The 26,436-nt window shown below is 47.0% G+C and overlaps 1 protein-coding gene across 5 annotated transcripts in view; it reads right to left on the bottom strand.

The window, feature by feature from the left end:
- Positions 1–26,436, bottom strand: part of WWP2 (WW domain containing E3 ubiquitin protein ligase 2) — a 146,472-nt gene that overhangs the window by 9,612 nt on the left and 110,424 nt on the right. For all 5 annotated transcript variants that reach the window (XM_070770836.1, XM_070770832.1, XM_070770833.1 and 2 more), the window contains exons 9-16: positions 21,438–21,527; positions 12,178–12,352; positions 5,777–5,831; positions 2,270–2,351; positions 1,546–1,674; positions 879–954; positions 515–586; positions 197–285 (exon numbers count right to left, since the gene is read on the bottom strand). In XM_070770836.1, the coding sequence (XP_070626937.1) occupies positions 197–285; positions 515–586; positions 879–954; positions 1,546–1,674; positions 2,270–2,351; positions 5,777–5,831; positions 12,178–12,352; positions 21,438–21,527 (768 nt within the window). The remainder of the gene's footprint in view (positions 1–196; positions 286–514; positions 587–878; positions 955–1,545; positions 1,675–2,269; positions 2,352–5,776; positions 5,832–12,177; positions 12,353–21,437; positions 21,528–26,436) is intronic.

Raw genomic sequence — 26,436 nt, 5'->3', positions numbered from 1 at the left:
AGAGCTGATGCCTAGCCCAGAAGAGGACCCCAGGACCCAGTTCTCATGCCCCTCCGGACCACCCACACTCCTGCCCACTCCTGAAGGTGCAGGAGAGCTTTGGCAACTGTCTGAGAAAGGAAGCAGCTTCCTGGCTGGGTGCCCTGCAGCTTGGGGAAGCAGGGTGCAGGACGGCCTTTCAGGGCTCCCAGCTCACCTGGCGATGCCCCCGTAGTCCAGGCCCTCCTCGCCACGCATGATGATGTAGAGCCGGCGGCGCAGATCATACGGTTTCATGTTCATGATCTGGGGAGACAGAAGGTCGTGGCCAGCCAGCCATTCTCCTTTCCATGGCAGGCCAGGGGCAGGCGACCAGGGACTCCCAGGCCTGCTCTTCAGCTGATCCCCCATAACCAAGGCCCACGCCTTGAAAACCGTATCATGCGGGCTTAAAGGGCCACACAAGAGAAGACAGGGTGGTAGCAGAGGGCCTTGTCCCTGCCCCGGGTCTTAGACTCAGTGATTATTCTCTAACCTGTTGGAAAGAATCCTCAAAAAGTGTCTGCCTGGAAACGCTGATCTTCACGTGGCTGGGGAGAGCATTTGACTGAAAAGAAAAGGAAAACAGAGACCTCAAATTGGGGCATTGGTGGTAACTATTCAATCTGATCAGTTGTCTGTTGAATAGGCTTCCCCTACCACCTACCCCCAGGTTTGGGGGGTAGAGAACTTGGTCCCCTAGGAATGGAAGACAATGTCACATAACTGCTCAGAGTGAGACAAGTGACCTGCTCCCACCTAAGACACAAGTGTTCCAACGCCTGCAATTAGGCTAGGAAACTGCTGAAATGACTCTGTAACCCCAATCTCCAGGGGGAGGCCCCAGTACCAGAACTCACATGGCAGAGGAAACGGAATTGGTGATACTTCCACCGAAAACTTCGGTCGTAGGCACCAGGGGAACCTTGTTTCGTCCTGGGAAGAGCAAAGTTGCTCTGGAATCCACGAGATTTCTCAAAACTTGGCAACATATTAGCCCTAAGGAAAGCTACTGCTCTGTTAATTTAGAGACGAGTAAAGTAAAGCATAAAAGAAAGGAAGGGACTGCCACTAAGATCTTCTGCAGACTTGAAGGTTAAAAAGAAAACCTAGAAATAAAGCCAGACCTCTTGCTTTTAGGGAAAGACCACCGGTGTTAGTCTCAATAGAGAAGCCCCTTCCCGCCCCATCGCCACTGGCGTGGCACCACAACTGGCCACTAGAGGGTGGTAAGAGCAGCTCTACTAGGCCTAAGCTAACAGTGATGTCACCTGCGCAGAGTCCTCGGTGCTGGTGCTCAGGCGCTCAGTCTTGTCCGACTCTTTGTGACCCCATGGACTGTAGTCCGCCAGGCTCCTCTGTCCATGGGATTTTACAGGCAAGAATACTGGAGTGGGTTGCCATTTCCTTCTCCAGGGGATCTTCCTGACCCGGGGATTGAACCCATGTCTCTTTCGTCTCCTACGTTGGTAGACAGATTCTTTACGACTAGCGCCACCTGGGAAGCCCTACGTGCCAAGTCCTTACCCTGACTCAAACCCCGGGCGAGGATCCTTAAAGGTGGTGGTGCGGGTATTGTGGTCCACGAAGTAGCGCACCCCCTCGCTGGTGTACTTCATCTCCCACCCTGGGGGCAGAGCCGGCTCCTGGATCATCCTGAAAACACGGGAAGAGAGGGGCTGCAGGGTCTCATATCTCACCTTCTGGGCATCCATGCTAAGGGGGGAGGGGTCCCCAGAAGGCTGGAGCTGCCTTCTCTCTGCTTTTACCCAGGACCCGCACAGGCCTCAAGGAAATGTACTTGGCAATACCCAAGGTCTGCAGCGGAGAGAGACCATTACTGTCCCAAGGCGCAAAGAATCCCCACCCTGGGTGGATGGCCGTGGCCTGAGCAGCCACCAGCAATCCCGAGACATCAAGTGCCCCATCCCAGACTAGCTTCTGGGGGGTGGGTAGTAGAGGAGTATTGGGGTCGGGGGGAGTTCTCACATAACCCTTCAGAAATCACTTCATCAGCAGCTTGTACAACAGAGACCAGCAACACTGGCCAGTCAGGCCACGCTGCAGCCATGAGGAAGGCCAACGTAAGGTGCCACTTTCAAGCTCTCACTATATCGTGAGGGTCTGGGGGCACTTGTGTGTGCTTAAAGGTCCCAGAACATCAGCCACGGAGGCCAAATACAGTGCGAGGCCACCAGGCCAACGGACGTGCACAGGGCCCACCCAGAGCCCTCCCGGCCTAAGTCCTCACCCCTGCGTGCGAGGGTCTTCCCACTGGGTGGTGCGTGTGTTGTGGTTCACGTAATACACCCGTCCGTTGTCCTGTCTCTTCTCTGCCGGGGAGGAGAAAGAAAAGTGGACGCTCAGATTGAGGCACGCTGAGCCCATGTCCTCTCCCCTCTGGCTCCCACCTCCTGGGTGCTAGGTCTGCGTCTCTGCCTCTGTCCCCACCCTGTTAGAGAAGTTTAACCAGCGCAAGCCTGGCTCACTCGTGTCTGTCACTGGCGAAAAAAAGGACAAAGAGGATCTTTCCCTACTGGGGAGCAGGGGAGGGGTATACACGTTTTCAACTCAAGATGAAGCACCGTCTTCGGTTGGTTTGCTGGAGGGAAGCGGGCGGTGTGGCAACACAGAGGGGGAGCAGGCCAGCTGAAACCAGAGGCGTAATTGCATCCAGCTGTGTGCAAAGTGCAGACACAGCCCAGCCTCCCCTCGACCCTGGCGCCCACCCCAGTCCATCACGGCTACTCTCTGGTCCTCGGATGCAGCCAACCTAGGCATCCCTGTCCCATAGGCAGGGTCACTGGGGGCACGGGGGGAGGCTGCCTTTTCCCTCATACCTCTCTGCTCAGCACCACCGGGCCTCTGTACCCTCCTGCTTAAAGGCAAAGTTTGGTTCTCAAACTCCCACATCCCAGCAAAATCTCTATGTTGTGCATACATGCAGACACCTGGGGCTGTGGGCATCCTGGTATTATTCCTATGTGTGTGCTTCAAGAGGGGCAGTGTCTGGTGAGCTCAGACATACTTTCTCCTTTGGACAATATTTACTCTCTGGCCCTTTACTGCTGTACTAACGATGACTCTGAGTTGTTTGAGGGAGAAAGTATGGGCTGCAGGGGCAAGCTCAACTCTAGCTGGTGATTCTGAGAGGGACTGAAGGGGGCACCCACTGGTTCCAGGTGGATGGCAGGCACGATAGCGCTCACCTTTCCCAACTTAAAAGTTTCTCAGCTTTCAACACTGTTTCTGTCCTGAAAACAAACAATGTGCATGGCCCTCCCTCTTTACTGATGACAAGGAGAAATTAAAGAAATAAAAATAATCAGTTCCAGAAGCTACAGGGAACCCAAAAGCTGAAAAAGATCCAGAACTATGGAGCCCAGCCCCCACCCCTTGAGCAGCAGCCTGCAATGTTCACAGTATCAACCAAGGGTCCTGGTCCCTGTCTGCCTTACCTGGTATCCATTACTTGATGGAAATTTCAAAAAACAACAGACAAAAGGAAAAGAAAGAAAAGAAGGTGCCTGGGATTATGACAGAGCTCCCATCACCTCAGAACAGCCTGTGGGACTGTTCCACAGAGGACTGGCTTCCTGACAGGGTTGTGAGGGGATTGGGGAGCCACTCCCAGCCCAGAAGCTTCTGCTATGAACTAGACTGTCCACGTATTCTTGGCCAAGGACCAAAGCCAAGCCTGGGGGATCTGTCCAGCCAGCCGATGCCACTGTCACTACGTGAGGGCCTCCCACGGCCCATGGGAACCACCTTGCTGCATACAACGTGGTAGTTTGAGGGCTGGGAAAGTCCTTAAACATCTTAGCCCAACTTCATCTAGGAAGAAAGGGACTCGGGGGCATTCAGTCACACACCCAGGGTCAGAGGAGCTGAGACGACGTGGATCTAAACCTAAGGTGTCCGGACCCCTGGGTCAGTGCTTGGGGAGAACGTGGAGTCTCTGCTGGAGGAGCCGAAAGGGACCCGGGACTGAGCACAGTAGACTCAACAGCAGGCTTGCCCTAAACGCAACTCTCCTTCGGTTTTGCTATTCTTAGACTCTTAACTCTCCCTGGGGAGATGGGCCCTGGGGAAGCCAACACAAAGCCCAGAGGACTCCATCAGGAAGGTTCCCGGGCCCTTGGCCAGATGCTCCTTTTCCTCTCAGTTTCACATCATCACAGTCTTGTGTGTTTTCCTGATCATTCGTAAAATAGCGCTGACTCCAGCCATGGCTCCTATTCCCATCTCAGCTATTTCACACCTGGCATCTGGGAGTTGTTCTCAAGACCCCACTGCAGCTCCTACTTGGTGATCATCATTTAGCAGAACTGGTATGGAAACAAACCACTTGACTCTAGGGATCCAGGAACAATTCTGGGATCCCCACTGTAGGTCACAGGGTCTGCCAGATAGCTTTACACAATTCTCATTTCATCTGATGAGTCCTTTCCTGCCCAGCCAGGGAACCTATTTGACCCGCTCATGTTTGACTTGCTGTCAAACTCTGAGACAACAATGAACTATGACCTTTCATTCTTTCAGGGAGTCAGATGGATCACCTGTGTGACTAAGGGATTCCTGAGCTGAAAATAAAGAACTAAATGGGGGGACCTCACTAACAGATATATCCCACTAGAAGGACTAGAGGGTCTTTGCAGTGCCCTGGAATGCAGTGGTAATTGACTAAGTGATACCCTAGGGGTCTCTGGGGGTTGATGTAACCCCATAAATTATGACCAGGCAGTAGTTGTGTCTGCATCAACAGGATCCAGCTCACAAGCTGCACTTTTCAGGTGATGCTCATCCTATCATTGTCAGCTCCTTTGTTGGGAAGCACACCCCTGCCCAACTTCACACCATCAAACCGGCGTTCACTGTCTCCTGCAGGCCTAACAAATTAAACCCGACATATGCCAAGTTTTGCAAAGTCTGCCCTCTTCAGCTCCAAAGGACTCTCGGCATATATACTGAACAAAACCCTGACCCAGATCAGAGCTGCAGAATGCGCTGAGTCCCACCATCTCTCATGACCGCTTTTGGCACAGCCACTCCTTCCCAAAATAGTCATAAGGCCCACCATCTCTCTCAGGTCACGGCTGTCCATCCCTCTAACTCATTACTGGCCAACGACATGAAGGACTTGGGATTCTCCAGTGACAGGGAGAATCCAGCATGGCATTATAAACTAGCAATGGTACACTTTCCTAATGTCAGCAGCCCACATTCAACTCTCTCATCTGCTTCCCTCTGGCCCCTTTCACAGCCATTTATCACAAGTAAAAAGATGGCTTCCATGATTCAAAATCGAGCTGAAGTCCTCCACCATCTCAACTGCAAAGAAAGGTATGGTAAGGTGTCTCAGCAGACAGCCACAGACCTACAAATGCATCTAGAAATCAGCCAGTGTCACAATGCCTTCACCACATAGGATGGATTCTTGAGGGGGCACCCTGAAAGTCAGCACTGCAACCCAACAGTCCCATGGCTGCTGGGACATTTCTTGCATAGGGTCAGGCCCCTGCAGTGATGGCGGAGGAGGTGTTCCGGGGGTGCAGGAGAGCTCGGCTATTTTCCCCACCTTCCAGCCCCATCGCCTGCAACTGTTCCAGCTGGGCATCCCTGGAGGGTGTGCTGGAAAGAGTCGAAACAGGGGAACGGAGGCAGAAGAATGAGGAAGACGCATGGGGAAAGAGGACAGAGCGCCACGGAGCCATCAGCTGACGCCCTGAGGGTACAGAACAGAGAACTCAATACTTACCCCAGCCGGAAGGGAGCGGGCCCAGTGGGTCATGGTCAGTGGAAGCACTCGAAGACTAAACACAGAAACACAGCAAAACACAGGGGTTAAAAAAAAAGCCGCTGGATAAAAATAAACCAATCGATCAAAATTAAAACTGCCAAGGACTAGTTTCCACATTTCAGCACTTTGCAGAGCAAACAGTGGGGCCTTAGGTGGCATCTGCTCCTCTCCAAAGTCTTCTTCTTCTTCGAAGGAAAAAACCCCAAAAGAACCCTGCACACTGAGGGCCGGGACAGGTAGTGAAGAGGGTGGAGCGAGGGGGAGGGAGAGGTGTGCAGGTGAAGGTGAGCCGAGGCCCGGAGCGGGCCCCAGGCGTGGCAGGAGGGCCCGGAGCAGGGCTGCCCGGCAAGCTCAGCCTGGTGCCTCCTCTCAGCTCCTGCTCAGGGCAGCCAAGGCGACTGAAATCACCACCACCACCTCCAACTTTCTCCAAGAACCACACACGGGAGGGGAAAAAATATCGCAGGCCTTTCCAATGAAATCATTCCCACAAGCCCTGCCCACGCCCAGAGCTTCCTGGCTGGGGGCTGGGCCCTCCTCCCTCCACCCCACTCCTGGGTGCGCAGGGAGAGGGAGCAGCCGTGTGTGCGTGTGTGCGACGGACTGAGGGCACATTCAGGCCCCGGGCCCCTCACCTCCCCCAGGAACGCTTGGCTTCCCTTCACAAAGCACCTTTATTCTCCTCCGGCCTGAACCTGAAGTTGTTCAGTGTTCTGTGGGCGCCTGTCTGGGGAGGTGGGGCTGGGGGCGAGGTGGTGAGAGAGAAGGGGAGACAGGAGAAAGAAAGAAAGAAGCAGGGTTGGGGAGGCTGACTCCAGGCCTTGAGGGTTACTGTTTACATTAGAGCCCCCCAGCCCCTGCCTAATTCTGCTGTGGGGTCCCTGGGGCCAGGCTGCAGCGGCCCGAGAGTTCTCATATCCTGCGGGGAAGGGGGGGCTGTCAAAGACTCTTCAGAGTGAAATAAAACAAGCATTGTTCCCTGCTTGCTTTCTCTCTTTCTGTTGTTTTTCTTCTTCTTCTTCTTCTTCTTCTTCTCTCTCGCCGAAGCATTTTTATTTCACTTACTAAAATTTAATCGCTATGTTAGGCGGATCAAGTTCTCAGTGCAGACTTCGGGCTGCCTGGCTGGCCCCGTCTGGGGCCGATGGAGCCACACACGGGCAGGAGAATGAATGGAGCTCAGTCTCAGCTTGAGAAAACATTGGTAGAACTCAACGGCCAACGAAACCCCTTCCACCCCCAGCTGAAATGACAGAGCAACTTTCTTTCCGAGGTGGTGGTGACACAGGCATCTCTTCCAAATCAAGTTGCAACAAAGACGTTTAAGTCTGGAAACCACAGGTCCCTTGATGGAACGGAGTCACCTTTCAGCAGAGGCAGGGTGAGACTTCTCCAAGGTGTGGGACGCTAGGCTGTCCTCGATTTGAGGCATGTTGCCCTCAACCTTACGCTTGTCACCACAATTCAGATTTGTCTGATGGTTACTGGGGGGAAAAAAACACCTCCCAAATTCACGGAGGTTTTTTTTTTGGTGTGTGTGTGTGGAGGTGGGGGAATGAGGGGAGTGAGCATCTCATAAAATCCAAGCTCCTCTGACTTTTTCGTAGCTATACTCGGCAAAGAAGGAAAGCAACCACCTTGTGAAACACACATGCGCTTCAGATAATGAAGCCAGTGGGTGAGCACTGAGCTAGAGCAATGGATGTCCTTGCAAAAGGGAAGGACTACAGGAAAGATTATGTCAAGAAATTAAAAGCAGCAGCATTTGGTGTAATTTTTGGGTTTTTTTTTTTGCTGATTTTTCTGTGTTTTTGTTTTGTTTATTTTGTTTTGTTTTCAGAGTAAACAAATGATCTGCAAAGCATCCAGGAGCTCTGATGGGAAATTAGCTCCCAACTGGTACCAACCAGGCTTCAGTGGGCTTACAGTCATCTCCTGTCTAACTCTACAAATCAATACACCAAAAGGTCTTTCCTCACAGCCTCTGTGACCTGTACTGAACTAGAAATGAAAAATGTTTGGGGCTTCCCTGGTGGCACAGGGGTTAAGACACCACAATTCCAATGCAGGGGGCATGGGTGTGATCCCTAGTCAGGAAACTAAGACCCCGCATACTGCACGCTACAGCATAAATAAGTATATAAAGTTAAAAAAAAATGTTTACAGGCCCCTTTCTTAACCTTTGCCTTCTTTTAATGTCAGAAACTTTACACGATGTTAACTCTTTCTCATCCAGGTGGTTTTTCTGACAAATGCCTTTGGTATGCTCTCATTCTCATCCTATTAGATCACCCCCTCCCCAGCACGGGGTCGGGGGGAGAGAGAGAGAGGAAGGGAGAGAAGTCAGAGACTGATAAACGTGAGCAAATATATGAAACGGGTCAGTGGAAGCTGACACTCGTGATTTTACCTCTTAACAGTTAAAGCAAAGCACTTGATTATTTCAGATATTTCTTCCCTAATGTATACAGTACAACTTGAAATATGTTTAGAGGAGATGAAAGGAAGCCAAGGAGACATTAAAAAAATTAAAATCTATATTTTCTGGCCAGCAAACCCAAACCCCAAAATCCCATGTCTGCAATGAGCCAATCACCTGCCCCTTCTCTTCTTCTTCCACACCTTCCCCTGAAACAAGAGATTGCAAGTGCTACCTGGAGCACAGCTGGGAGAGCCACAGAGAGAGGGGCGTGGGGAGACTGCTGGCAGAAGGGGGACCCTGGGGTGTGCCAGTGACCCCAAGAGACCAAGATAGCTTCCTTTATTATCAGGAAGAGAAAGGAATGCTGTTGAATGATTTTCCTGGTAACCATCCCTGGGTGGGGAGAACTGGGGTGCAGGCCGTGAGCCAGAGGGCTCACGTGAGTTCAAGTCCCTCAGGGACTGAGCGATAAGTTCCAGTAATATTTTAAGATACCAACTCAGAAATAAAGAATGTCTAGCAAATACAGCCGAGGGCAAGACAAATTCTGGGGAGAGCACAGAGGTTACAGTGTGGAAGGCAGGCTCCTTTCTTATTTTTTTTTTAAAGGATGCAACCAGTAGGCGCAGAAGAAACCTCAGGTGGCTTGAGAATTTGATCCAAGGGACTCTTTACAGAGTAAGAAACACTGTTTCTGGATAGAGCACTTTTGCGTCACGCGTTAGCAGCCACAGAGTGATGTGTTTCGGTCTTGCTGACACTGGCTGTTCTCCTCTGATTATTAGAGGAGGATTGAGGTGGCAGAGGAGGAGGAGTGGCCACAGAAATGGCAGCAGGCTGCGAGCAGGGTCCTTTTGCAATTAGAAGATGCACAGGAACAGGCTGGGCTTGCTCTGTGGACGGCAGCAAGACCACAAAAACAGATGGCAAAGCAAGACAGCATGGGTCAAACACAAGTGTGCATGTGATGATCACAAGTAACAAAGGCACTCTGGGGCATCAGGAGAGGGAAACGTGTAAGAAATAAGGGACCGAGGGACTTCCCTGGTGGTCCAGTGGCTAAGACTCCACGCTCCCAAGGCAGGGGGCCCAGGTTCCATCCCTGATCAAGGAACTAGATCCCACGTGCCACAACTAAAGAACCCGCAAGCCACAACAAAGACTGAAGATCCTGCATGCTGCAACTGAGACCTGGTGCAGCCAAAATAAATAAATATTTTTTTAAAAAAAGAATGATGGGGACTTCCCTGGTGGTCCAGTGGTTAAGACTCTGTGCTCCCAATGCAGGAGGCCCGGGTTCAATCCCTGGTCAGAGAACTAGATCCCATATGCTTAATTAATTATTTTTTAAAAAGAAGTAAAGGAACAGTAACAGAGAGATAGAAAAAGGTGTGTGTTGAGGCTGGAAGGAATTGCAGGAGGCTGCCATCTGGGATTCCCTAGACTTTCCACGTCAAACTGTATAGTTCATGTTCTCTGCAGGGCAGCAAAGAAGAATAAGGTCTGGTTTTGGCCCAGGAGCGTTAGCAGCAGCAGCAGGGGCAGAGGAGGAGGAGGAGGGGAAGCCACTGCTATAGTATCAGTTCTTAAGTCTTCCGAGTCAAACCCTGGGCCAAGGCCAAACCCCAAAATAACTCTATGAAAGCGACTCTTCTTACTTGCAACCAGGACATGGCACCACAGCAAACAAGAGGGGTAAACCAATTCCAAAGAGGAGGGAAGTCAACAGAGAGACATTGAGAGCTGACCCAAAAAAAAGAGGCCTGCCCATTTTTCAACATGAGTCTTGTTTCAGGGAGAAAAGGGAATCATCACTCCATCTAGAACCCTCCTGGATCCCCAGCCACGCTGAGGAAACCATGTTAGAGGACTCAGAATGGACTTTTTTATTTTAAGCCCTGAACTTTTACTTTCAGGGGACACTCCAAGTCAAAGTTCTACCTCTGCAGGCCCAGAACGGTGTTGTTGAAATGAGAGAGGCAGGTGAGGGAGATGATGCCTCCAAAAGCACAAGCAGACGTGAGCTCCAGAATCTTCCCTTTCACACACCAAACATCTGGGCCAACCGACAGAACCCACACGGTGTGTGGGAAGGGAAGGGGGAGAAGGAGCCCTTCAATGGATTTTTCTTTTTCAATTTGAGAAAGTGGGTAAGCAGGGAGAAAAAACTATGCAAGGCTCCTAAAATGCGTCCTTGTCTCTAAGTCAAAGGACAAAGCTGCTCAGACCATCCCAGTTTTGCAGCCACGACCACCCAAAGAAATGGCAGGGAAAGTCCTTGGGGCCCAACTCAAGAGGAATAATTTCTGAAATGCAGGAAAGGGTCAGATTCCACCCAGTTTTGAAACATAGCAGAACATGATACCCAGCATATGTAGAAGGGCTGTGGAGTGGGCGGCCAGATGCCCAGCAGTATAGATGCTGAACTAGGTACACACCACGGGGCACGGGTGTAGACAGACATCAAGCTGACCTTGGAGGCAACTCAATGTGACAAACAGCGGACTTTCTGCTCATTCATACTAAGCAAACACTATATGGTGAGCAGTCAGCCCCCACGAACAAAAGAAGTAACAAGCCAGCCAAGGGCAATGTCTTATGGTTGATGCAGTGGCTCATGCTTTGAGTGAACAGAAAAAGAGGTGGAAATGATGGCAAAGCTGATGATGAATGCTATTCAGTTAACTGGAATTACAGGTTTTCTGAGCACTTAGACATGAGTTGTAGGGTTGAAGTTCAATTCAAATAGAAATAATGTTTGTTAAACATGGTAATATCATAGACCAGCTCAACAAGTTTCCAACCTCCAATATACCACACCTTGTACAGGTTCTATATTACAGATCCCAAGCTTCAAATTCAAGGGGCTCAGAGAAAATGCAATCAGAGTTACAACTTGAGAATCCCACCTTTCTGTCAAAGAGGCTCCCCACCAAGCACTGGGTTGCTGGGAACCCAGGGCTCCAGTGAGACAGACACCCAGGAAGGAAAGTTCCTAAAGGGACACAGGACCACAAAACTCTGAATCCTGGACTATAAAATTTTAATGTTATTCTGAAGGTAATGGCCACAGAAGGTTTTGAACCAGTGATCAATTCAGAGCAAAGCCCCCTTCCCTTAAACCCTCCACAGTGATTTTTTAAAAAGTGACAAAATGACAGTGATATTTGAAGACAGCTCTGCTCAAAACAGTACAGATCAGAGAGAATGCCAGCAAAGAGACAATTCCAAGGCTGCCTTCACCTTCCAGGTGGGAGGAGAAGGGGAAAATCAAGAATCAGATAGAAGAAGTTGATCTAGACCGGTGGATCCATACAATTTTTCTGTAAACAGCCATAAAAAAAATATTTTAGACTTTATGGGCCGCCTGGTCTCTGTTATGGCTACTCAGCTCTGTCACTGTAGCACAAAAGCAGCCACAGTCAAAACCTTGACTACCGAGTGTACATGTGTTCCAATAAAACTTTAATTTACAAAACCAGATGGGGGCCAATTTGGTCCAGAGGCCACAGTTTGCCCATCCCCAGATCCAGGCGAACATTAAAGTCCCTCCAGCTTTTAGAATCTGTCAGATAATAAAGATCTGAAAAGGTGAGGTATGGGAGAGGTCACAGTGACCTTCAGGTCTCAAGGCAGGATAAATGGACCTGGATGGAAGGACCGGAAGAGAAATCCAGTCTCAGAAGGAAGATGGGAAATTCGGTTACAGACACAGGTACTGAGCCCATAAATACAGAAGCTAGACACTGAGTCACTAAGTTAGAAATGCCAGAGTTTTGAGGAATTTCGCTGTAATGAGTAAAATCTCCAGGGCCTGACATTTCTACCCACTGTTTTCCCTACTCAACCGAACAGGTGGAAGGAGAATGTGTGAAGCTGCCTGTTTCATAGCGCCAGGAGGCTCGCCCTCCACCTGTGGCCGGCCCCCGCGTCTCACCTGGTAGAGGAATCTTTGGCTGAAGTGCTGCATGGCGCCCTGGAGCTGGTTGCGTTGGGACTGCCACTGCTCGTAGTTCCGCACGTACTCGGCTGTGGGGCGCTGCCATGTGGTGGTCCGGGTATTGTGGTCCACGTAGTAGAACCTGCCTCGGGGGTCTGTGCGTTTCTCCCAGCTGAAAACATCAAGCTCCGAGTGAACACGGTGACCACCTCACCCCTACGCTCACATAGAGAAACTGGGCAGGCTGGCAAGGAGGATGGCGAGGAAAGGTCTGGTGTAGGGTCTGGCCCAGGGGCTTAGCTGCTCCAGGGAGGCAGAGGCAGGTGGGGCCCAGTCACGGACGCTCTGGGGGCCAGGATGATTCTAACAGACATCTGTGGTTGCCCCTGCAGCAACCGATCTCAATCTTTTTTTTTTTTTAACATTTAAAGATTTTTTTTTAATGTGAACTATTTCTAAAGTTTTTATTGAATTTGATACAAGATTGCTTCTGTTGCTTATGTTCTGGGTTTTTGACCATGAGGCCTGTGGGATCTTAGCTTCCTGACCAGGAATCAAACCCACATGCCCTGCACTGGAAGATGAAGTCTTAACCACTGGACCACCAGGGAAGCCCCAACCAGTCTCTTCTACCAACAGCCCCTGGATTTCATGTCAGAGATCCAAGTGGCTCTGCAGCAGCTGACTATACTCCTGACCCTGGAGTTGAATGGCTGACTGGACCAGGAGTGGGCATGTGACCTATGTCAAACCAATCAGGGTGAATCTCATAATTTTTAGTACTTACAGTGGGAAAAATGTAGTCTTCCTTGCCAGATGTGATTGAGAAAGCATGCAGTCCTGGGACTGGCTAACATCCTGGACCCAAACACAATATGAAGTTGACCCAGTGGATGGCAGAGCAGAAAAATGGGGGGAAAAAGCCAGTCCCCTGGGGATACCGTTTGAACCACTGGATCATGGTTCCCTTGAAACCAGGATCTATGTCTAGAATTTTCAGGATCATGAGGCAGTGAAATCTTATTCAAGCCAATTTAGATCCAAATTTTTCTTCCTTGCAACTGAAATTGTCCTGACATAAGATGCCAGCAAAAATATATTGACTGGTCATAGGAAGAGTTGGTGCAAAAGACAGCAGGACTCTCCATGTTATCTTTAATGAAGAAGCAATCTTCCAAAGTTGGCGCTAAAATATCCATGGGCAAGGCAGGGCTAGAACAGGGAGTGAAAATTCTCAGCTGTGCTTGGTAGGTGTAGCTTGATTTCCACATATATTGTGAAGAAGTGATCAAAAGAAAGTAAGAAAGCAGGGTAATAGAAACGTTTTACATTTTGATGGAGTGTGCGTGACATGAATGTATGCATTTGCCAAAACTCAGTGAACTGCATAACAGAGATCTGTTTATCTCACTGTGTGTAAATTATATTTCAATTTTTAAAAAATGAATTTAAATCTAATGAAGCCTCCACATCTAATGACCAATTTGCCAGGAAAGATAAGGAATAAAGGAGCATGTAACACACCAGGAATCACAATCAGCCACATTCATTATGTGAGAATTTCTACAAGACAGATGTCCAAGATAGTCAACAAATATATAGTTTTAAAAAAAAAAGAAAAGGTTGAAGGAACTTACAGATTAAGAGAGACTTATGAGATTATCAGCCAAAAGCAATGTGTTGATCTTGAGTTTGGATCTGATTCAAACAAAGCCAAGTGTGAAAATGTTTTTAAGACAATTGGGGGAAATGGAACACAGACTGCACGTGACATGAGGTAACAGAAGTCCTGCTAATTATGTTGGGATAATGGTATTCTGATTTTTTTTTTTAATCTCATCTGTTAGAGGCATATGTGGTGTATTTATAGATCAAAGGATAGGATGACTGGGACTTGCTTGACAATTCATCAGTTGCCTCCCCTAAAGAGTGGGAGGTCAGATGAAACAAAATCTTACTAACTGTTAGAACCAGGCCATGGTTACAAGGGAGTCATTGTACTATTCTCTCATTTGGTGTATGCCTGAATTTTCCATTATAAGTCTGAAACAAGAAGGGGGAGAAAAGGAGTTTCAAGAAGATAAGATGGAGATACTACTGAAGAAAACAGGATTCACCCAGTGAAAAAAGGAACCCACAATGGATCACACTGGATGATTCCAAAGTGTCAAAGGGTCTCTGTTCCCTGACTACCTTCTCACACCATCTCTAAATTCTGATCTTACTCACAAGACTATAATGCTTTGGGCTGACTGATACTTTCCTCAGCTTTCAGGGTTAGCCTCCTAGCTGACTTTTGCTGCCACCTCTTCAATGATTCTTTCAAACTGAAAGGCTCCCTAAAATTGGCTTCTCTTCACCTCCCAAGGCCCGTTCCTGGATTGCGCATGGATTCCGCCTGCTGGACTGCCTTGCTTTCATGATCAGCCATCACTCTGGATTCACCTAAACACCATCATTCTCGCCCCATACCTGAATCTTCCACAGTCTTCCTTCCATCAGTCCACCACCCAGGAATGCAACCACACCATCATTCCTGACTTTCCCTTTCCCACTGATGTCAGTAAGCCGCTCAGCCTCAGGGCTTCTTTTTATTTTGTCTCCCTGTCCTTGACTTTCCATTTTCATGTCCAAGTATCCTTGAATGAACCTTCCCATGCAATCCAGCCCATAAACTACCATCAGGGTAACCCCAGCAGACTGACCCTTTATGAAATGCTGGAGTCAAACTGTCATATTAGTATTTAAGGCTCACAATAACCTGGAACCTTCCCACCTTTCTCATAAATTCTCCCAACTGGTGATCTTTATTTATTTTTAGTTGTTAGCAAAGGAATCATGTATCTATAGTTTGAAACACAAACAGTACTACAGGAGAGACAATGAAATCCAGTGTCTCCTGCCCTCCTCCCCATTGCTGAATTCTGCTTCCCGGGGGCAACAATTACCTTCAACTCTTGATTGTATCTTCTAAATAAATGCTTACTGCATAACTTCTTGATTTCTGCCAAGTCAGAGATTACTATGGACTTGCCACTCTCAAAGCTGAAGAATTAGTTCTTGTACCCTACCAGCTAACACACACAAAGCTCTCTCCTTTCCTGTCCTCCCAATTTAGAAAAGCATCATTAAATCAATATTTGGGGTTTGGATTATAACTTTCTAGAATACTATACATACACATCCTTACTTGTACAACTTTTTCTTTTTCTCTAGAGTTAAGAACTGCATGTTTTATTCAGCTTGGACTTCAAGGACCTGCCACTAATTCAGCCCCAGACTCTTGACAGGGCAGGTGCCACCAGGGTCACTTAACTCTTGGCCTCATCTGTCCAGCACCCTTTTCTCCAGGCCTGCTCTACATTCCTGTCCTAAGTCATCCTCCTTCATCTTCCTCATGGCCCCTGAGCTGAGTCAGTCTCCTGTGTCCTGCATCTCACGATTTCTTTCTCTGTTTCTTCTTGTCTGGTGGAAGAAAACAGCTAGGAGTTTCTGAGAGAGGATGGACCAAAGTTAATTTTTTGAAACCCTGCATATCTGATGATGGCTTTATATCAATCCTCCTGAGTGCTAACATGTCTAAAAGCTGATTTCTGAATTTGCTCACTTGTTTCACTTGAAGATCCTCAAATATCATGATCTATAGTTTTCTCCCCTTAGACTGGTCACTGAAAGAAAGTGAAAGGGAAAATCCCTCAGTTGTGTCTGACTCTTTGTGACCCCACGGACTATACAGTCCATAGGATTCTCCAGGCCAGAATATTGGAGTGGGTAGCCATTCCCTTCTCCAAAGGATCTTCCCAACCCAGGGGTCGAACCCAGGTCTCCCTCACTGCAGGCAGATTCTTTACCAACTGAACCACCTGTCACTACCCCAGCAAAAAAAAAAAAAAAAACTTTCCAATATTTTCCCTGAGGATAGCATTCTCACTTAATCCCTTTTTCCTGAGTTCATCTCTGCCTTCAGCTATGACCATGTTCACCACACTGGTTCTATTCTACCAGGAACTTCTTACACTAGCAGCAGCCATGTGGTTGCATGTGTGTGTGTGTGCACACGTGTGTGGCAGGAGGTTGGGAGTGATGGCTGACAACCTAGGAATCTAGCTGCTCCCTGCACAAGTTTTAAACTTTAGGTTTTTAGTCTCATTACACATAACACATTCACTTACACATACCCCGTATGTCCCTGAAGGCTGAGGCTTTCTAGGGCTCCATGGTGCGGACTGGCTGTCTTTTGGGTGGAAACCCCACACTGGAAGCTTGGGTTTCAGATTTCTCAGTTCTACCAGCAACTAAACTTTGATTACAATCTCCCATATGCTTTTTCTCCTCTTCCATGCCTTTATCATTATACTTTCTAAAATAACTTTTATTGCCATTTTAGTGGGTTTTCAAGAAGAAATGGAAATAAACATGTTTGATCCATATGTTTAACTAGAAGTCCTCTGCATTGGTGAATTTCAGACTGTCAAACAGCATAATCACACCCTTGATAGCAGGTGAAATCTTATGCAGAATTACAATCGATAAAAACAGAGCAGCAGTTGGAGGCCCTTTCATGCTGTTTGATTCCAGGGGGCAACTGCACCAAACCCTAGGGCCTTACTAGACATACTTTGATCATTGCTATTTCACACAAACCCTACACTCCACCAAAACTGCTCCGTGTATCATTCCCTAAATGCACCTTTCACATTCACACTGTTTCCCTAACCTGGATCACCTTCCTCTTTTCACGGAAGTCCACCCCTAGCCTTTCTTAAAGACCAAGTTGGAGTCCTCTGTGACAGTGGTCCCCAACACCATGCTCTATAGTGCCTATTCCCCCTGCTCACCTCTGGTCTGAGAACCACCTAACAGTGTCTGAAGACAAATCATTGCACTCATATGAATTACCAGGTCCAACACTTTTTGCTCCTGGATAAAATGACTGGTTGCTTTTTTTTTTAAACTGAGATCTAATTGACATGTAACATTATAATAGGTTTAAGTTTTATCTTTACAACATAAAGATTCAATATTTGTATATATGGCAAAACAATCAGTAAGTGTAGTTAACATTTGTCACTGCACATGGTTACAATTCTTTTTTCCTGTGATGAGAACTTTTAAGATCTACTCTCTTCAGTTCAGTTCAGTTCAGTCGCTCAGTCGTGTCCGACTCTTTGCAACCCCATGTATCACAGCACACCAGGCCTCCCTGTCCATCACCAACTCCTGGAGTTCACTCAAACTAATGTCCATCGAGTTGGTGATGCCATCCAGCCATCTCATCCTCTGTTGTCCCCTTCTCCTCCTGCCCCCAATCCTGCCCAGCATCAGAGTCTTTTCCAATGAGTCAACCCTTTGCATGAGGTGGCCAAAGTACTGGAGTTTCAGCTTTAGCATCATTCCTTCCAAAGAACACCCAGGGCTGATCTCCTTTAGAATGGACTGGTTGGATCTCCTTGCAGTCCAAGGGACTCTCAAGAGTCTTCTCCAACACCACAGTTGAAAAGCATCAATTCTTCGGTGCTCAGCTTTCTTCACAGTCCAACTCTCACATCCATACATGACCGCTGGAAAAACCATAGCCTTGACTAGACGGACCTTTGTTGGCAAAGTAATGTCTCTGCTTTTCAATATGCTGTCTAGGTTGGTCATAACTTTCCTTAAGGAGTAAGTGTCTTTTAATTTCATGGCTGCAGTCACCATCTGCAGTGATTTTGGAGCCCCAAATAATAAAGTCTGACACTGTTTCCACTGTTTCCCCATCTATTTGCCATGAAGTGATGGGACCAGATGCCATGATCTTCATTTTCTGAATGTTGAGCTTTAAGCCAACCTTTTCACTCTCCTCTTTCACTTTCATCAAGAGGCTTTTTAGTTCCTCTTCACTTTCTGCCATAAGGGTGGTGTCATCTGCTACACTCTTAGTGAAGTGAACTCGCTCAGTCGTGTCTGACTCTTTGCGACCCTGTGGACTGCAGCCCACCAGGCTCCTCTGTCCATGGGATTCTCCAGGCAAGAATACTGGAGTGGGCCGCCATTTCCTTCCCCAGGGGATCTTCCCAACCCAGGGATTGAACCAAAGTCTCCCACATGGCAGGCAGGTGCTTTATCCTCTGGGCCACCGGGGAACACATATGGTATTATTAAGTGGCAAGAGCTTTTGTAAGCTATGAACAAGTTAGGACAATATGCATTTCAACCTTTATTCTAACTGGAATAATGATTCTCAATGTGAGGATAAAACATGTAAACGACTGGTCTTTATACAAGAGTCCCATGGGTCAGACAGAGGGGACAGACAATAAAGTGAATCTTTCAGCTCAGTCTCGCTCCTGGATGACTAGGACTGCTGATACAATGCAGTGGCTCCATCTGTAGTTTCAAGATTGCTCGCACCATGGCAATACTTCCCTAGAGCAGAACTTCTCCCATTAATTAGCAATGAAAGCTTGAGCATTCTGTGCTCTCCAGGTTCCCTATTACATCGTAGAAGTAAGTGCCAGGAGTTCAAAGGGCCTAAAGCTCAGGAAGAACTCATGGGCTATAGAGGGCACAGAGCTGAGCCAATAAAACATTACAGGGCTTTCCTGGTGGTCCAGTGGTTAAGAATCCACCTTGCAATGCAGGAGACACCGATTTGATCCCTGTCCGGGAAGATCCCACAGGCCACAGAGCAACTAAGCCCTCACATCACAAGTACGGAGCCCTCATGCTGCAACTACTGAAGCCCGAGTACCCAGAGCCTGTGCCCCACAAGAGTGGCCCACTCCCGTCCCAACTGGAGAAAGCCCACACACAACAACAAAGACCCAGCACAGCCAAGAGTAAATAAATGAATCTTTTTCTTAAAATATCATTGTAACTCTCTCGAAAATAAGAAAGCTGGCTCTAGTATCCCACCTCAACACTTAAACAAGAGTAAATCCTCAGCCATTCTTAGAAGACACTATTAAATATCTTCATTTAGATATCATCATATGTTCACCAGGTCAAGGCTTCCGTAACTTATAAACCAGAGAGGTTAAGAGGCAAGAAACCAGCACACTTAAAGAGTTTTATGTGCTGTAAACACACAAAGTACAAGCGTGCAACACATCCTGTTAAAAGTTGATGATTAATTTGTGAGACAATTGGAGAAATCTGACTACTGACTGGGTATTTGATGGTAGTAGGTAAACACTTAAAAATACAGTGGTTTTACTTTTAAAAGAGAACATTTTTTAGACATGTATACTGAAATTTGGATGAAATAATATGATATCTGGGATTTGCTTCAAAATAATCTAAGATGGGGTGGGGGAGGGGCAAACGAGGATGACAGAGCAGGAGTTAGCATATGTCTTCTACGAACGGTTGCAAAGTAAATATTTTAGTCTTTGCTGGCTATACAGTCTGTGTCACAATTATTCAATTCTCCCAATGAGCATGAGAGCAGCCATGGACCGTAAGTAAACAAATGAGAGGGGCTATGTTCCAATAAAACTTCATTTATGAAAACAGGTGGCAGGTGGATTTTGCCAACAGGTCCACAGTTTGCCAACTCCTGGTACAAATGAAACAAGGATGGCCTTGAGATGATAATTATTGCAGCTAGGTGTTGAGGGTGTGGGGATTCTTTGTGCACATTTGAAAACTTCAATATGAATATTTCTAGAATTTCCATAATAAAATGTTTAATCTTTTTTCTAAGAAGTCAACGTTTAACTTTGGTAAGTTCCTTGGACTTTAAATCAAAGGAGAAAACAGGGACTTCCCTGGTGGTCCAGTGGTTAAGAAGCAGGCTTGCAATGCAAGGGATGCAGGCTTGATCCCTGATTGGGGAACTAAGATCCCACATGCCGTGGAACAACTGAGCCCGTGCACTACAAGTAGAGAGTCTGTGTGCCGCAACGAAAGATCCCGCGTGACACACCTAAGACCTGACACAACCAGATAAATATTAGAAAAAATAAAATAAACGAGGTTTCCTTCGTTTAAGAAAAGAGAAGGGGGAGCCGTGAGAACTAAGGATGGTGGATTACGAGTGTGACTTCCACAAGGACAAGGAAGGAAAGGAAAACACAAGCATTCTACTAGGGAAACTGAAAGTAAAAGCAGTCCACACATGGAAACCTGTAGGACTGGGAAATGGGGTGGTATTTGCCCAGCACACGCCTGACAGGTGAACAAACAGAGCACAGGGCTCTCCCTGTCCACTCTGACAGCCTCTCCCTTCACTAGCTTCAGAAGAGGAAGTCAGTGTTCATGTTCTGCATAGGAGGCCTTCATAGCTATTCTACTGGTGATTCTTTCCTGAGAGCAGAATACATTCCCTTTCAAAAGCTCTCAGGACTGGGAGACACATGTGGAAAGAACTTTCTGTCCCTGGCAGGCAAGGAACCAAACCCCTTCTCCTTGAACTTGGACAGTCTTCCCTTACTTGGAAGCCTCACTTATCCTCGGGTTTTGGAGAACTTAGCTGCGTTCTCACAAAGCCCAGCCGAACGCCACAGCACACTGTCTCCGGGGGCTGGCGGGACGCAGGGTGCTGCGAAACTCATCAACACCCTCTCTATCTTGGCTTCCTTGTGCACTCTAGTCCCCCCATAGATGCTCTAAATATCCTGGTATGTCCTAAGAAATGAGAACAGAATTAAAGTGGGTAGGAAAAGCAGTCGAGGGACCCAGAATAAATGTCCCTATACTTCGCTACATCTGCTGAAACTGAAAACTGCACCCTATAGGTTATTTCTGCAGGTGAAATGCCTGAAGCCACTGAGAGACCAATGGCTTCAGAGGCCTCCCAAGCCCTCCTTCCTCCAGAACCCAACAGCCATGGGGGTCTGAATATCACTTAAGAAAGCCCAGGGCCAGGGGATTACGTTGGTGGTCCAGTAGCTAAGACTCCATACTCCCAGTGCAGGGGGCCTGAGTTCGATCCCTGGGCACAGAACTAGATCCCACGTGATACACCTAAAAGATCCCACATGCACCAGAAAGGTCGAAGATCCTGCATGTCACAACAAAGACCCAGTGCAGTTAAATAAATAAATAAGAAAGAAAAGAACTCCCATGGCCAAGGCAACAAATGGAGGGAGAAGGGAAAGTGGAATGAGAGAGCAGAGACCACAGAAGAGGAGGACTATGGGAGGAGGGGAAAAGAGACAGAGAAAGGAGGAGAGTGGGGGAAATAGAGAGATGATTGTGGCAGAGTGGTGGAGAAGCCGATGGGGGACTCTTGGTGCCAGTTCTAGAGCCTCAGGGCTCATTGGTCCAAGTCTTACCCTGGAGGAAGAGGCCGCTCCCAGGTGGTGGTCTTGGTGTTATGGTCAACATAATAGACACGCCCGTTGGGGAGCTCTCGCTGCTCCCATCTGCAAAATAAAGTCAAGGGAGGCATGAGACATGCTGGTGAAAGGCATAAGTCCTGGTTCAATGGGGTTCTTCACTACTGATGTGGCTAATTTGACAGAAAACATCAAAGACAACATGCAAAACCAACCCACTGGTCAGACCAGCTCCACGCCATCCCTGATAATGGGACCCATGCCTGCTTCTTGAGAAAACTACGAGAACTCCCCTTTACCGACTCAAGGTTATTAGATATCCCACAGATAGTGCTAAATTCCCCTACATAACCCCTATGAATCTACATTCCCACGGATTTTTCCAAATCACTGTTTACTGGCCATTTGAGGACCAAAAGTCCTTTTAGGGAGGTAATGAAAGCTGAAGACTCTTTCTCTCCATGCACTTACCAACAAAAATGTGTGCAGTTTCTGGGATTCACAGACCCCCACACCTAAAGTTCACCCATGGACTCTCCAGCCCTTGCAACCTATTACCTCTTAACGTCACAAATTATACAATTCCCCTTGTTCTCCTAGCATCGTATATATTCAAGATCACATTTCTTTTTAAAATACAGGACTCATTTACAGAGGGTCTTTAAAAGAGATCTGGATGAACCAAGAAACACAGCAAACTGCTATTTATTGGCTTTTCCACCCCTGTCTCTGTGTGTGGGTGCTGAGGGTGGCTCATCTGTGCCAATGGCAGAAAGACAAGGTAGCAGATGATCCAAACAGTGGGTCCAAAGGCAAAATCACTACAAAACAGAGAAAAGGACCACCCATCCCCATACTCCTGTTATTCCCACATTCAACACAGTCTGACAGTAACTCCACTGACCCAGAATACAGTAACCGACATATAAGGAATGCAAAGATTTACCTTTGTTTATAAAATGATTACCATTTTATAAAGGATGCGAATGGTCCCTTAGTCTTTATGTTTTACACTGATTTTATCTACTTCTACTTTTGGGCACTTTCAAGAGGAAGGTGGATTTTACCAGGAAGCTAGTACAGTCAGTTCTGCTGAAATGCGTATTTTAAAGACATAGGTCTATGCCAGTGTGATTTGATACTTAAGGGAACGTGAGCATGATGTGAATTTTGCGTTTGCTGTGCATGTATTTGTCTTCTAACCATACTATGAACACAGAAGACTTCCCTGGGCTGAACCCAGTATTGTAGGAACACAAAAAAACACACACATCTACATGCTACCTCACTTTGGAGCGTGTTACATATCATACTCACCCACATCTGGTGTTACAACTCCTGTCTGAGTTCAGAAAACCCTTCTTGTACCACTTTAAGACAACACTCAACAAGCTCTAATCCTCAGGCATCTGCTTCCACAAGCAAACTGCAGGTCTTGTCGTGGAACCCTGCGTCTTTATTGTGTATTATCATCTCAACCATTTAACATGTGTAAAACTCTGCCACTGTGTTATTACCTTCTTGTTTGTGTGTGTGTCACTGACAAATTTTTGTCTGTTGTGTCCTTAACCCATTTCTTCCCATAAACCCTGTGGTTTTTGTTGCATGATTTGGCAGCGGTGATTTCTAGGAACACATATGTTATAGCAGAGAGTTGACTGTATACTGAAATAAATGTCCTAAGTTCTATCACTAAGCCTGGTGTATCTACTCAAATAGATATGATCTTTATTTGATACCGTTTCTCATATCTGATCAATGGACACCACTGATGAGCCTCTCAGAGGCTAATTCAGATAGAAATACATGCAAGGTTTCCAAGGCAAAAATGGGAAGGGGTAATCATCACCCACAGAGCATCCACAATGAGTTGCAGGCTCCTGTTTTACCTCATTCAGTCCTGCCTCCATCCTTTAAGGTGGGACATGCCATCATCATCAAAGAAACCGAGGCTCAGAGGGGCTAAATAAAACTCAGCTCAGACTCTCTAGCCTATGAGTTTTACCATGGACCCCTGAAAGGAAGAAAGGAAGGGCAAGTGGAACTTATAAGAAACCCACAACCCAGCAGACAAGGTGCCAGGTGCCTTTCCACCACCCACCCCAACATGAACAGCTCTCTCTAGCACAGGAGTCTAGGTAGGGAGCCCTGCAGGATCATGACTGGGGAGACATTACAGTAAATCCACCTCATTCATTTCTAGGCTCCATTTTTAATCAGAAACCCTTGTTCAGATATTATCTATAGGAAGAGGCTACACACTTTGCACCATTAGGAGGCTTCCCCCGGGAGCACTGAGGTCTGCTTGTTCCACATTCCCTCCTCTCAAAAGGGATCCACTACTGGTTTGAGGACCAGAGTACTACAAACACGATTAAAATGCCCTCAAGGACACTTGTTCTCCTGGGTATTCCCGCTCCCTGGGGCTTCCCTGTAGCTCAGATGGTAAAGAATCTGCCTGTAAAGCAGGAGACCCAGGTTTGATCCCCAGGTCAGGAAGATGCCCTGGAGAAGGGAATGGCAACCCACTCCAGTATTCTTGCCTGGAGAAACCCATGGACAGAAGAGCCTGGTGAGCTACAGTCCATGGGGTCGCAAAGAGTTGGACATGACTGAGTGACTAACACTATATTATGTTCCCACTCCAGCTTCTGGCTGAAGCGGTTACTGGTAACCTGGCCCAAGTGCCCTGGCTCCTCCCTGCTCTGGCAAAAGGAAGATCTATGCACTTTAGTTGGTATTTTATTAAAAGGCCAGAACTAAAAGATCCCCCATGCCGTAAATATAGACCCTGAGTGCTGCAACTAAGACCCAGCATAGCCAAATTAAAAAAAAAAAAAGAAGCAGCAGCAGCGGGGAGAATCTTCTGGCAAAAGTGATCAGGTGAAAAGACACACAGGGCCAAGTTAAAGCTCTTCTCCCTCTCGATGCCCTTTTGAATTAAAGATAAAAGAGTAACAGATATTGCAAGTTTCAAGAGGCTAGTGTCCCATCTCTGGGGATCAAGTAGGGACTTTTCAGCCACAAAGGAGGCTAACATAGAATGATTTCACACCACCTCTCCAAATTCTTCCTGTCTGCTTGGTAATCAAGCAGCAAATTTGATACTCTCTTTGTTCATCTGAATTTGGAAATAAAGAAAGTCTTGAGAAAGATATTTGGCTTAAGGATAAGTCCTGAAATATGGAAGCTCCTCAAGGCAAGGGTAGCAAACCACTCTTTCGTAACATTTGCTCCTAATAAAGATTTAAGGAGCCGAGAATTCCTCAGCATTTCCTAAGAAATTAGCTCTATCCTTCCTGTCCTTGGCAATTTCGTGGCACAAAAGCCCCAATAAAACAACTTTGCTCATTTTGCAGTCACTGTTTGGAAAACTGACCATAATAGGCGGGTGGGGCTGTCCCTTGAATAAAGACAAAATACGTGGTGTTGTAGTTGGAGAGAAAAGGTGCTAAAACACATTTTTCTTTATTTCAACAATTCTTTTGTTATAACTTTCATCTCGTAAGTGGTCTCAACTTCTGGCTTCTTTTCTATTTCATGTGAGGCAAGGAGAGAACTTTGGTTTTATTATACTGACTACTATTTTCATTTGAAGAAGGGACAGTTCTTAAAATTCCATGAAGTAAATGCCTTTAATTGACACAGTGGTCTTCCTGCACTGTCAGGAAGGAAATCGGCGTGAAGTCCTCTTTGCTTATATTCAAGAGTTATGGCTGCTCCTCCCAAGCCTAGACAAGACCTGTCTATCCTGTCTTTGATCCCAGTTGATCCTTAGAAATGAAAGGCTCTCTTTCAGGCACTATTATTGCCCGGTGAATCTCAGTGTCCTTCTATGAACCCTCTCAATTGGCTTAGCTAGAAAAATACTTACCAAGAGGAATAAGACCTTTCTTCCATTACCTTTCTTTTTCTTTTTTTTTTTTTTTTTTTTGATATCTACATTCTTCCTTTTAAAATTGGACTCCTGCTCGGATTAAATGTCCATGTGGGTCCTCCCTGATCTGTGACCTGGCCTAGCTGCTCTTCCTAGAGAACTCTCAACTCCTCCCTACCTGCACGGCTCCTCAGAATTCATACAAATCCCTCCCCTCCATTCCTGTGGCAGAGTCGGTCGATTCTATCGTCAATCAAATGAGCCTCCCGATTCTCCTCTCCCCTCTGTAGCTGCTGACCCACATAGATTAAGCCTTCTGACTGTCTTGGTTTGGTCTCCCCATGCCAAGAAAGTGATACTGGCAGCGACCTTTCATCAGTGCATCCCTGGCAGGGGTTAGGTTTCTGAACCTTATAAGCATCTTCTTCATGCTGAGATTAAAAGGCTTTTCAATGAAACTACCCATGGGTCTCGATACTGCATCCTGGTCACGTGGGTCACATCCTCTCCCACTGAATAGCTTTCTTTGATGCTCTCAGAAACAGTGTTCAAAAGCCCAAGCTCGATTCCGGTCCCTTCCCAACACATTGCTCCTTGGCCTTCAATGCGTAACATTCAGTTGGACCATGGACTACACAGGGTCTTTCTATTTGAAAGGATTTAAAACACAGTCTTCAGTTTCAATTAATCTCTGTACTTTTTTAAAAAACCTAAATTCCCTTTGCTCCTATGGATTTTAACTGTCCTTTATTCAGTTTGTAATAGGGAAGAGCACATCTGATTCCATATTAGATCTGTTTCTCTTGCTTTAAACTTTGTGTGCTTAGTCATGTTGGCTCTGCACCTATTGTAAAAGAATGTTACATATAGTCTGAAATATACAGGATAGCCCATTCTCAAGGTTCCAACCTTTAAGAGTCCATTCATATAAAAAGTTCCAGAACAGAGAATAATATTTGTCTTGTTGGAGGTTTATAGGAACATCGTGACCTGACCTACATGGACAGCTGCAAGAACAAAGGATTCAACACCAAGAAGTCTGCAACAACTAACCACGTCCTTTCCTCATCTTGCCTTTGGAAGTGCTTTGCTGAAACCCTTTGGGGAGTTTGGGATTTT

This window comes from Bos indicus, chromosome 18 (assembly GCF_029378745.1).
Source record: "Bos indicus isolate NIAB-ARS_2022 breed Sahiwal x Tharparkar chromosome 18, NIAB-ARS_B.indTharparkar_mat_pri_1.0, whole genome shotgun sequence".
Lineage (NCBI taxonomy): Eukaryota > Metazoa > Chordata > Mammalia > Artiodactyla > Bovidae > Bos > Bos indicus.
Note: the sequence above shows the minus strand (reverse complement) of the source record. Positions and strands in the feature narration are given on the sequence as shown.